The sequence below is a fragment of the Photinus pyralis genome, unplaced genomic scaffold, assembly GCF_008802855.1.
Source record: "Photinus pyralis isolate 1611_PpyrPB1 unplaced genomic scaffold, Ppyr1.3 Ppyr1.4_LG6, whole genome shotgun sequence".
Lineage (NCBI taxonomy): Eukaryota > Metazoa > Arthropoda > Insecta > Coleoptera > Lampyridae > Photinus > Photinus pyralis.
In genome coordinates, this window is record NW_022170663.1 from 8,261,755 (window position 1) to 8,274,766 (window position 13,012).

Genomic DNA, 13,012 nt, shown 5'->3' on the forward strand with positions numbered 1-13,012 from the left:
CTGATCGAAAAAGTACGAATTGTTTGGATTCTACGCACCAAAATTAATAAGAAAAAGTGTTTTCCCGAGAAATTTTGGTGTAGTCGATTTTTGGTAAAAAAGGAAGGTTATACACTGCCTTTTTTTGAGGCCCAAAAAAAAATTGTCTCAGATCGACCCGGAAAAAAATTTTCTTATAGAATGTGGCCTGTAGAATCCATAATTTCAAACAGTTCCAAGATTGGGCTACTAGTTCAAAGGTTACAGCCCTTTGAATTTTTTTTCGAAATTGGTTTCTAGTCTATAACTTTTGATTGAGAAGTCTGATCGAAAAAGTACGAATTGTTTTGGATTTTACGCACCAAAATTAATAAGAAAAAGTGTTTTCCCGAGAAATTTTGGTGCAGTCGATTTTTGGTAAAAAAGGAAGGTTATACACTGCCTTTTTTTGAGGCCCGAAAAAAAAATTTTTTCAGATCGACCCGGAAAAAAAATTTTCTTATAGAATGTGGCCTGTACAATCCATAATTTCAAACAGTTCCAAGATATTGTAGATATACTCCCACAGAGAGACCAACTTCTATCCACACTACGATCGTTCCATTTAAAATGTGCTAAAAACAGCATATTAGAGAATAATTCATGGGGGAGGGTCCTCCCTTTTAAGATTTTGAATTTGAAGGCCATTTGGCATACCTTATCGCAAAATATTTAGGATTCTAGAGTAACGCCTCTAAAAGTATGTCTGGATGGACAAAACGCATTTCGGGTACATATTTCACTTTGCGGTGCTTTATTGCCGTAGACTTTTTTTTCTAAAAATACCTTTTAAAAATTAAAGACGTTGGGTGGCTCTAGAAGTATTTTGATGTGATGACTGATCTTATCTGATCATCATTATTTGGGATGTTCGTTATTCAAAATTATCTTAAAACTCTCAGTCAAGAGTGACAGTATTGTTTTTACCTCAGTTTTTATTTAAAAGATTTTACTTTTGAATTGTCTATGGTGACTAAAGATATGCGAAGGTCGCGCTTACGCTAACTATACCTGTTATCTCTTTTTCCGCGCAATGCAACGCCTGTTTTGTGGCAGTAGTTTGCGAAAGTTTAAGCGGTGCGGTGTACCTATAGGTAGCGGTTTTCAAGTGGTAAATGGTGTGAAATAGTTAACCAATACCTAAGGCTAAGGGTGAGTTTTTATTTTTATTTAATTATACTAATGTAAACTCACCGAACTGTAAGAGAAAATTCTGATAAAATAGGAAATTGGAACTACATCCCTTATTTTGGGTCCGCCCTGATCGCCGCACCTTTAGTCATTCCATACAACTCGCACTCTTAAAGTTGTTGTTCAGAAATACAGAAATTATCGATCGAGGGTTAATTTGGCTGACATTTTCGTTAACATTTTACAATATATAAACAAACAAAAAGTAATAAGTGCGTGTGACCAAATGCCAATGTCTTCAGAGACGTTGGTCAGAATTCTGATTCAATGCCTCTTGGAAACCAATAAGCGTAAGCAGACGTCTACATATTGATTGCAAAATATTACATTTTCTGAAGTAAACAATATCTTTTTCAGAAATGTACAAGAACTACTATGTAGGTGGTGTTATGGTCTTGGTCGAAGAGTTGACCAAATAGCTGCGCTTACAATGTCTTCTTGTATTTTATGAATTATGGTGTCTCCTTATGTAAAGCGAGGGACAAACATTTTCTGCATTCCTTCTCAGGATATGTATATCCAAAGATTATATCTTTGGTATCCTTCTCCGAGTCCAATAGATGGGGGTATCTAAAAGAGATTTTGAACAAACAAAAACCGGACATCAGTAACGTGATAAGAATTTCCTGTTTACCAGTGCGAGATGAAGACAATGAGATTATTGTGGAACGTTCTTGATTATAGTCTGTAGATTGATCTCATTGAATAGTCAGGGTAATCAGTTTCGAGTTGTTTGGGTAAATAAACGAACTATACGCTTTTAACTTTTTTATATACTCCTTATTCATTATTGTTTATGTAAATCGATTCAGAATACTCTCAGTATTCATAAGTTATCTCATTAGAATAACAGATGAGGGTATGTCGTCTTTTGGGTGAAGATAGCCGCTGATTTATAAAATTTTGCAATTCTAATTCGAGCTCTCAATACCGCATTCACAAAAATTTAGAGTTCTTGACAATTAGAAGGATGATGACAATTCCAAATAGTTTTGAAAATTTGGGGAGCCGAGGGATCAAAGGGAACTTTTCCCGCTAGGTGAAGTATATAATAACGCAAAATAATTGATACCTTACCTTGAGTGCTAATGCCGTTTATGCCAATTTGATATAAATTAAGTCGCGCTTTGAGTGTAATTCATCAACAAGTACATACATATATGTACCACATTATAGTGGGCGATCAAAAATGAGCCGTCTTTGGAAATTTAAGTTAAGTACGATTTCCCATGTAAACAAAAATTGTAAAGGTGACTCGACAGCGGCTCATTTTTGATCGCATAGTATAACTATATCTAGATTGTACTTAATAAATTGTTAAATTGTGATCAATATGTGTTGATCAAGTCATATCTATATTTGTGAGAACGGGAAACATTCTTCACTAATATTCGGCGATTTGTTCAAAGCTTTTGACTGAAGTTTCCTTTAAAAGTATGTTAGATTAATTAATAATAATTCGTATATAAGAAGGTTCAATTATATAGGATTAGGGCCATTAGGGGACTTGCGTGATCGTTAATGTCAACTTGCAATGGTTGATGGTATGGTATATATTCAAAGGTAATTTATATTAAGCATGGAGTACCTCAAGGCTCTAATATTAGGGCCTTTATTTTTAATTATATACATCAATCATCATAAAGGACTTTTTCGATTATAGACATCCTAATGTTTCATCCTACCTATTGGATTTATCTATTATACCAAAGATCAGTATAATGATCTTTGATTGTACTTACTGACGTATCAAAACGTACTTGTGGTTTACAAACCGATAACATAAGGAATTAACATGGGAAAACAGTTTTTCGCAGATTGTTGCTCCCCAAATTAACTTAGAGAGTTCATAATGCCACCATTGGAAAGAAGTTAAGTTATTAAGTATTTTCTCATTATTTTATCAAAATTTCCCAAAATAAAATGAACTCAGAACTCATCTATTCATCTCATTGGAATAACAGATGGGAGAAGGCCCAGTGGGTCACGCTTGTCGTTGTTCAGATCTTGCACCTGGCCGGCACCAAGCAGAAATTACAATGAGAAGGAACAATATGAGGCTAGGTACCCGGAAAATTGTGTTTATTGAAAATGAAATAGTTAACACCTTGCGGTTTTTTATCGCTATATTGTTCTAAACTAGACAATTTTATAATAGCAATAAACAATACCGTTACAAGTGTGTCAGGCCAATGGCATTGCACGTAAGCGTAACCAATACCTCGGCCAATCTCAGCCACTAAATGAAACGAAAATGCACACGTCGTCAGTGGTTTAACTTGAAAAAAAAAGTGGTCAAAACAAGTCACAAATTTGCGGTTTTACGCATAATTAGTCTTACAGTGCATAATCATCGTTGTGTCATTATGTGAAGTTCGAGTTGCTTGCAGTACGTGCGTTATGCGTCTATTACACCTGTTTTTTTTATTGCCGCAGTAATTATTAGTAATTAAAGTCGGAGATGCCTCGTAAACAAGGCGGTAGTAAAGAGAAAGGTGGCCTCCGTTTGTTGTGGATACCGACGGGCTCTCGCCATAAACACAAATCGAATAAATATTACCTGAGGGATAATTATGACTCTCCTAAACGGTAAGTTTTATTAACGTCGCAATTTAACTTTATACGAGTTATGTAACTAACTGCACGCAATTAACACAGAAGGGGCGGGGCACAGCTTATTCCAGAGCACGTTATCATTCATTTAAGTTCATAATAAATATCAGGTTCCTTATTAATTTTAGTGTACAATTTTCGGCAAGACCAGAACATGACGTGGCATCTTAAGACACTATTTCAAGTTCGTATAGGAGGTTTTCTGGACCTGAACTCGATGGCTTGAATAAGTTATTTGATATCTGGTATGGATTTCATTACGTAATTTTATTAGTTTCATACGTAGCGGGGCAGATATGCCTAATCGAAGTAATTATCAGTAATTGAAAAGTACAATAGGTAGAGGTATTTACAATCGTTCATTACAGTAGTCGTCCTTCTCGTGTCGTAGACAAAGATGCAGCAATGATAAATTTGCGCGCGCGGCAATTCAATGTTGGCGCGCGCGCGTAAACGTCGGACAGAGCGCCATCGCGCGGTTGTTTTCCGAATGCAAAAAAGCGCGCGCGGTTTTTTTCAATTTAAAAGGCCTAATGAATAATAATAAGTGGTCAATAGTCAATAATGTCAACAGTATCATTAAATAATGATAATAACCGAAGACCTACTTTCACTTCTGCAATGAAATGCATTATAATCCAGTTTTGGTTTAATGCGTATTTCCAGTTCAGGTCACAGATTATCATAGGCGAGCATGTGCGTTAATGTCAATTAAAATTGTGGTTTCTATGTCAAGATACACAAAATCTGGGTCTGACCTTGTCTTTGCAAAAAGAAAAATTGTGTAGCAATCTGCAATGTCAATGTTTTTTTTAAATAGACGTATAGTGGTTATGCTTCATTTCATACTTTCTACCGTAAAGTGAACACAATCAAAAATTGGACGAAATAGGTAGTTGTGGGTGACCGATACCTCTTTTTGGATTCGTTTAGGGGATCATTTCAATGTGTAACTCGAGTGCCGATCTTGGTAAGTCCAATTTTTGCCACATGTCAGTATAGGCTTATGATCCTCAGAGCAAGAAATAATCTCGCCCTGAGTTTTGATGTGCAGTTTGTGCCAGTTTTAGTATTTATCCAAATGGTGGACACTTGCGTCCAGGGGAATTAAGTGGGACATTTGCGCCTAAAAATGTTTTTCATAATGACGTCACCATTGTCGATAAAATTGAGACAATCGCATCCCACAAAAAAGTGGCTTATTCAAAATTTCGAAAAAACAAATTTATTTCCTCGTTTATTTCAATGACCCATGCATTTGCAGCCTATGGTTGGACGTATGACCGCGAATGTTTCTGATGTAGAAAACCTGTAGGTGAGGTGAGGCGGGGCAGTGCATCCCCACAATATAGTTCTTGAAAAGTGGGTACTAAGAAGTAATTTTTGCAATATGTAGGTAGTTAGCTGATTATATTATTTATGAAGCAATTTTTTGTCTTCTTTTTTCAATTCCCTGTTTAGCTGGAAATGACTTTTAACTATTTGTTTTTAAATGCAACGCTCTGTATATTTAATTGTTATCGGACGCAGAAAAACTGCATAGGAAATATTAAGGTTTTTGTTTTATTCGAAAAGTTCTAAAAAATCCCTTTCGGCTCGGCCCATCAGGTGTAGGTAGATTTCTTTAAAGTGTCCGCCATTTGATGGGGGGGGGGGGGTCTACGTAACCTCCTATCACAGAAACGTATGCGCCATGATAGTTTTTAAGAGTCCTTTATCTTGGTAAAATGTTTCATATATGTTATTTGGTATTTAATTTCTAATCACATGAAATTATTTATAAAACAAAAGCGCAACACATAATTTTTAGCGCATTTTCCAACGAATTGGGATGCGCTATTGCAGCCACTTATTCTGTCCGTCCGTCTGTCCGTTCAAGGCGACTACAGATTTCAATATATTTAATTGATCCTTGTTTTTGTATCCGGTACTTTATAGCTCTGGTACCTGATCCAAGAAAAATGTGCGCATGCCCAAACTGCACAATGTCAACATTCTTACTTCTAAAGATACTTCTTTTGAATAGTAAAAAATTAGACAGGTGCATTCGCAGAGTGCGCGATGCCAATTTTTTATTAATGAAGATATTTCTTTGAATATTCAACTGTAGACGCTTCATACTCTACCTTGTATATTTTCCCCTCTAAACAAAACAAACAAACTTTAAATAAAATCATCAAAATCTGAGGTGTTCTTGAGGACTTCTGGCTCTTTTACCTACGTCTTCATTGACGCAGCTAAAAGTACAAGCAAATTTGTCAATTTGGTATAAAAAATTACCAAAGTCCTCGTGTGAAATCGAAGGGACTTCAGCGCATTTTTGTGTGGCAGATCAGTATTCTATATAGCCACTTTTGACTCAACCATCAATAAAAGATCTTGTCGAAGGCTACTACATTCACTTTGTCGGTACCCGCTTCCCACTTTCCTCGTGCACCCGCAATTCACGTTTAAAGTTTTGACTCCACCATCAGTAAAATTTTGTCGGGGGCTACCATATTCCCTTCCCATAATTATATGGCGGTAATAGTCCAAGATCCCAGGCCTCCCCAGTGTTTTGTGATGGACAAAATATATACAATAGAGTAGGTATTAGTCTTACAGTGATCGTATACATACCCTGTAGCCAATTCAGGTACCAGGTGCTACAGTAGGTACATAAAAATATTGTACTCACTCTACTTACAGTCTGGCGACCGATTGTAACCAATTAGAATAATATCAGCTTCTGTCGGCAGTATCTATTGCCAGACACTTAAAATATCGGAAGCACGCTCTACGTATAGTTATCTCGCTCACACTCAAGCGCACGTATAATGGCCTTTCGCTCTTACTCACGGCGGCACTTTAAGTGCTCTTAAGGGATGTTTGGCCCCTACGATTGGTCTGGCAGTTTACAAAATATAATATACAAAATAGCCCCCTAATGACCGTTTGGACCGACAAATTTAAGTGGAGCTTAGCTTAAAATCCATGGCAATCTTATTGTCTCAATAATCGTTGCCATGGATTTTAAGCTACTCTTTTGATATTTCAAGTCTGACTTTAGATACTGCCGATGGAAGGTGTCTGGCAGTATTAATTTCTAATTGTTTACAATATTCTCTACAATATACCTAAATAAGAGTGAGTCCGAAGACTGTAAATAAAGTGAGTTCAATTTTTACGTACCTGTAGCACCTGGTACCTGAGAATTGGCCATCGACCCAAGCTAGGGAGTATGTATACATCTGTACTCACTAATATTACTCATACTGTTGTTACAATGCTCTTCCTGACTACATCAGGGATCTGGAAGATATTCAGAAAAACAAACAGAGTGTTCCTTGGTGCCAAAGCATTCTATAGTATTGATGAGTATTTGAATCTACAAGTTTGATGGCTCCGAACGATAAAGTGGTAATTGTACTTCCTTACTGTGACGTGTGGAAATATTATATGAACACCACCAATAAATATTATTTATTTATTTATTTACTGTCCATCAGAAAATAAGTAAGGTCTGGATGCCCTGGGATCTTGCTCTATAATAAAAAATTCATCAAAATTTTCAAAATGTCATCCTTGACATGTAACTAACTGACCGAATCGCACGATGGTTACCTAACGTTTTTACAGCATCAATTATCGGGTACTAACCGAATTTTTTGTTTCAGTTCTATGATGTCGGGAGATTCACCAAATTATCTGGATTTTAAGGAGGGAAGATCAACTCCACCGCCCACAACGTCCAAGGAGGTTTTGGCGCAGGACGCCCATAGCGGAGAATGTAAGTCTGATATTTTGGCGGCGTCCGTTATTTTGGAACCGCTAAAAAATAAGGAAATGTGTTACATTGACGTCGACAATGAGCCTAGAGCCTCGAAAAAAGACGACGATATTATAACGCCCGACAATAACGCTTTGAAATCGGATTTAAAAGAGAACTGCGGCAAAGCGGAACTAAACGGCCTGCTTGATCAAACGGATGCCAGCGTGGTGCCGTCGACTAATTCGGAGAAGAAGGAATGCGATGAGGAGAATAACAATAGCTGTGTCGTTAACTGTTTGTATTACAGTTTACAATGTTGTGAATGTAATATAATGTAGATTCAATTCTCAAATATTGTGATAGTAGACTTAAGCTTTTTAATGGACCTAAATTATGTGTTAATTGATATCATGTGTATCAAATTCCATATTGCATAAGGAAAGTATATTTATTCAATTTTTTTCGCTAAGATGAGACTTGCTCATATTTTTATACAGAGGATTTTTCAAACTGTAGATTATAATTATTATTAATATTGATGCCATAAAATTATTAAAATGTTATTATGCCATGATTTCAAATGATCTATTTACCTACCATCTAAGATATTATGGCATATTGAGTTAAGTCGAATCATTTATTCCGCACTTTTTATTTTTAAGAAATTTATTTCCATCTATATACCTACATACACTAGGTATCCAAGATAAGGATGTCTATCATGGGGATCTCTGAAACCATAGAAGATATACGACAATGGTCAAATTAGGGAAAAGTTGCGCAATAAAAGTAATTGTCATGCTGTAAAGAAAAGAAAAAAATGTTGGTTACTGTCGAAGATATATTAGAAAAACCGATTTTGTTTATTTTTTCTGATGTTATTTGAATAGATACAAAGTATCTACTCTTTCTCATTGCTACTACTTGAGATCTATAGCGTTGAGAGATTTTCAATACATTTCATTTCAAAGAAATCAACTTTATTTTTTTTGGATGACTTTTAAAAAGTCATTTATACTGTATGGAGTAGCTTTTTGCATTATGAATAGAACAATGTAATGCACACAAAAAATAACAAAAATTAGGAACTGTTGGTTTCAACAGAATGGTGCACCGGCGCACAACGCTTTAATCGTGCAAGAATACCTGTCCGTTAAAGTTTCTGGAAAATGGAAAATTTGTCCGAGATCCCCATGATAAACATCCTTATCATGGACACAGTGGTCGGTCGCCGTTCATCCTCCAATTTTGTACTTTTCACTTGTCTCGGCCTCCTATTTTCATCCTATTTTTCTGCTTTTTTCCATCCACTTTGGTGCTGTGTGCATCATTTAATTAATTAATTCATTTTTGGTCTTTATTTTTAAGTGTGCGGGATTTAAACCAAGGGCCGCTCTACCAACCAAACCCACTACCTATACATTTACAAATATCCATGCCCGAATCCGGATTCAAATCAGGCAGCCTAGTACCGTAGTTTTCCTTCCATCATTCTTTCCGCATCATATACTTCTTTATTATTTATAAATGCTTTGTATTTTTCTTTGCCTAATTTTCATTACTATCATAAGTCAATCTGATCCTAAATTGGCGCTGTTGTAACATCTTTTGCATGTTGAACTTCTATCCAGGCAGTGGTTACACTCCAGGGTATTGTCCAATTTCCCCTTTATGTACTTTTTTATGTTGATAGAATGTGTTCCTTATCTGTCAGCACTATTCTCGCCAGTTACTTCCCTTTATTCTAAATTAGCATAGGTACCAAGAAACACACTCTCTTCAACCGGTCATGACTTATTGAACAGCCGTACGGCAAGACAGTATCCTTAAACTCGCCCGCATTTTTCTTATTTTGCCTATTTTAGGTAATTACCTCCATTACTCCATCAAACTCCTATTTCCACGAATTTTTATACATCAACAACGCGACGCGCGTCCCCACTTACACCAAAATTAATTCCCAAAAGAAACGTACACTTGTCTTGTCTTCTGTATTATTCCAACCTAAAGAACGTCCATCTGACGTGGTTTTACACAACAAGAGATTTTTGTGAAGAATCGCATAGGTATGATTTTCAGTATTCACATCATTTGAAAAATTCCCTTTAAAATTGAAGGCTAACAGTGCCTTATTGGAACTTTTTACATGTCCATGTCCATGAACCTAGCAGAGCAAGATCACCAGAACACAATCAAACATATTTCACTTTTCATTTTCTTTAGTTTTTCGTAGTGCAGTGTTCATATGAACCTGGCAGAACATGTAATTATTTAAAAAAAACAGGAGCATTTAATTCGGAAATAGGGCACTTAATTATGCAAAGTTTGAATGTGTTCTGCCGACCTTGCTCTGCTAGGTTCATGGACATACTTTTTACCCCTTTATAAATGGTCGAATAAAAAAATTATAAACAAATAAGACTTCGACACACCGGCTGACTACCAGAAGAATGATATTTGAATTTACACGCAATGGACTGTTACGTACGCTAAATCAAGTGAACCAAGATCGCCCAGTTAAATTGGCGCGCCGTCATTTTTTTAATCCATACAGCCTACTATACTTTTTATTACTTTCTAAAAGAGTCCTATGCGTGCGGGTATTAACATACCTACAAGCATTTAGTTATTTATTTTTTATATTTATTCAATTTTCTCATTTTGATTGTAATGTAATACCAAAAAGGAAATACCATGATGCTGTGTTATGAAAAATTACAACTTCGAATTATGTCAAAATGATGAATTTCAGAGAATAATTTACGTATAGGTATAAGTAAATAATTATAGCTAAGTAATATGGGATAGAGGTGTCACTTACAAATAAAATGAGAAAATTTAATAAATATGAAAAATAAATAACTAAATGAGAACTGAATTTTGGTAATCTGGTGCGACTCCCTTTAGGGTATTGTATTATGAGAGGGAATAAAGTACAGCTTTTCCAGGTGAAAATTCAATTACAATTAGCTCTTAATTTTTATTATAAATTAATAACGAAATCCTACACCTAACAATAATAGTACTCTAGTTTAAGAGAAAAGAGAGAACATTTAAAGCTTGTGGACACCCGCCTTTAGAGGAACATCGAATACCACCGGTTGATTATTCGGTATATAATTAATATCACAAGTTGACGCATTAATGTAGATAATTTTACCATCGGACGTAATTCCGTATCCTAAAAAATGATGAAATTGTTAGCGGACGTAAATGTGAAATACCAAAACTGACCTTCGTGAATGTGACCAAAGACGTGATACTTTGGCTTGATCCTCTGCTGAACGGTATTCAGCAGTTCCACGCACCCCGCACGAATGCCCGAGCATACTAAATCGCCGTGTCCGACTGGAGGTGTGTGAGTTAATAAAATATCGACATTTTCAGGTATGAGGTTCCACTTCGATAAGCACTTCTCCCCGCGAGGTACGTTAAAAGCCCACTTGCAAAATTCGGGTTGCCTGTTTGAGAGGAATGAAAATCTGAGCGATCGATGAGACACTTACCAAGGTGTACCGTAAATAGTAATCCCGTAGATATTCACGGTGGAATCCTCCAGGTAAATACAATTTGTCAAGTACTGCTTAACGTTTTCTACGCGAACTGCCTCATTCAAGGCGTCTTTCTCCATACCTAAAGTGGGTATTTCGTCGTCCAAAATAGTACCGGTATGTCGTGAGGTGTGCTCCGAGTGTTTCTTGAAGATGTGGATGAAAGTGGGATCGAAACTGAGCTCATGATTTCCGGCTATGACGACTTTGTATTTGTGAGGTAACTCTCCCAGCCAACGATTGAACTCCTGAACCTCTTCCTGTTGGCCGCATTTTGTGAAATCTCCCGCGTGTATGAAAACATCTCCATCTGGGATATCGAATTTTATGTTGTGAGTTAACGAATGAGTGTCGCTCATGCATACGAAGCGTACTTTGTCACTATCTACTGATTTCGTAGGTGGTTTAACATTCAGCTTGAAGACCTTTTGGGTTTGAGAAATTTCCCTCCATGCCGCAGTGGGGTTGCCAGTTAGGGGGTGAATGTCAATGCCTTGCATAATTCTAGTTATATTCAATTAAGCTTATGTTGCCATTGCCCTAAGAGTAATTTCATTCAGGGCTGAGATCAAAGCAAAGCGTTTTGTAATGTTCCCATGGAGGGTGGAGGTTAGGTTTTTGATATTGACATTAACAATTAGCTCCACCAACTACAGATGGTGTTATTCCAGGTATAGGCAACCAACATAACAATGACTTCATTGGTAAAGATGTGAAGGATGAAATTTGGTTATTATTCGCTTTACAAAACAGATTCATTAGCTGTACAACTGGAGAAAACAAAATATCATTTGCTGTAGTTATATTACCCGTGTAGGGGCGGGAGAGAATAACCCTACCGCAGAGGACACTGCATGTCGTACGAGGCGACTAAACAGCATTGAAAAATAATCATTACCTACTTACCCTGTATATTAAAATTAGTAAATGTTTTAATAGCCAGCGGTGAGCGGTGTAATGGTAACCACCTCCTAACTGTGTACTTATCTCATAACCTAACATTTAAATTTCCAAAAATTAAGTATTGTGGCTTTAGGTGGTGAACAATTTCTGATTTTGGTGTGCTCAAGCCATATTCAGACAATGCTAGTTTTGTGCTCATAAAAAATAGTAGTTGTAAACCCTAAAGTAGTTTGAAGATTCGACAGAGTTGTGAAATAATTGTTGCATTTAAGCAAAATGATTGCCTTACAAGGGATGAACCAATCAGGTATACCTGATAAAATGTGGCAGCCACCGTTTGTTGTATTTGAAACAACGTAAGTAATACCCTCACGTGTTGTATACATAGTGATAAATAATGAGTGACCATCGGGCCACCTTTGGAATTTTTGTTTATGGGAAATTGTACTTAACTTAAACTTTCAAAGGGGACTCGACAGTCACTTATTTTTGATCGCCCAATACTTACTGTGCACAATTTTAGGATGGGCGAGTTTACTATTGAATTATATTGGAAACACGCACCAGCGACTTGTCGCAACTTTGCCGAACTCTCCCGTAGGGGTTACTACAATAACACAACATTCCACAGAATAATTCGGGATTTTATGATACAAGGCGGCGATCCTACCGCAACCGGAAAAGGTGGCATATCAATTTACGGGCAACATTTTAAAGACGAAATTCATCCCGAATTGAAACACACGGGCGCAGGAATACTGTCAATGGCCAATTCGGGACCCGATACAAATGGATCGCAGTTCTTTATTACTTTAGCGCCTACTCAATGGTTGGATGGCAAGCACGCCATCTTTGGAAGAATAACGACAGGAATGAATGTAGTGAAGAGAATAGGATTAGTGGAGACTGACAAAAATGATCGACCTACTGACGAAGTTAAAATAATTAGGAGTAAAATATTAAAACAGTAATATTTATAGAGAAT

At 36.6% G+C, this 13,012-nt stretch overlaps 3 protein-coding genes across 3 annotated transcripts in view; 2 read left to right on the plus strand and 1 right to left on the minus strand.

The window, feature by feature from the left end:
- LOC116173245 (solute carrier family 35 member C2) overlaps positions 1–7,658 on the plus strand; it is a 30,044-nt gene extending 22,386 nt beyond the window's left edge. The window contains exon 7 of the mRNA XM_031490597.1: positions 7,479–7,658. Within this exon, the coding sequence (XP_031346457.1) occupies positions 7,479–7,520 (42 nt within the window). The 3' untranslated portion in view covers positions 7,521–7,658. The remainder of the gene's footprint in view (positions 1–7,478) is intronic.
- A 2,881-nt stretch (positions 7,659–10,539) lies between these two features.
- On the minus strand, positions 10,540–11,996 carry LOC116173249 (UPF0046 protein T07D4.2). Its single transcript, XM_031490605.1, has 3 exons — positions 11,080–11,996; positions 10,808–11,034; positions 10,540–10,754 (listed from the first exon to the last, which is right to left on the minus strand). Exons 1-3 carry the CDS (start codon positions 11,622–11,624, stop codon positions 10,627–10,629), a joined length of 900 nt encoding a protein of 299 aa, XP_031346465.1. The 5' UTR covers positions 11,625–11,996; the 3' UTR covers positions 10,540–10,626.
- Positions 11,997–12,129: 133 nt separating this feature from the next.
- LOC116173252 (peptidyl-prolyl cis-trans isomerase-like 1) lies at positions 12,130–13,011 on the plus strand. Its single transcript, XM_031490609.1, has 2 exons — positions 12,130–12,383; positions 12,551–13,011. Exons 1-2 carry the CDS (start codon positions 12,304–12,306, stop codon positions 12,996–12,998), a joined length of 528 nt encoding a protein of 175 aa, XP_031346469.1. The 5' UTR covers positions 12,130–12,303; the 3' UTR covers positions 12,999–13,011.
- Position 13,012: the final 1 nt, after the last annotated feature.

Coding starts and splice junctions, on each gene's coding strand:
- LOC116173249 (XM_031490605.1), bottom strand. CDS start 11,624: ATGCAAGGCATTGACATTCACCCCCTAACTGGCAACCCCACTGCGGCA. Junction 11,035..11,079: donor ACTATTTACGGTACACCTTG/GTAAGTGTCTCA, acceptor CCTCTCAAACAG/GCAACCCGAATTTTGCAAGT. Junction 10,755..10,807: donor CTTTGGTCACATTCACGAAG/GTCAGTTTTGGT, acceptor ATCATTTTTTAG/GATACGGAATTACGTCCGAT.
- LOC116173252 (XM_031490609.1), top strand. CDS start 12,304: ATGATTGCCTTACAAGGGATGAACCAATCAGGTATACCTGATAAAATG. Junction 12,384..12,550: donor TTTGTTGTATTTGAAACAAC/GTAAGTAATACC, acceptor GCACAATTTTAG/GATGGGCGAGTTTACTATTG.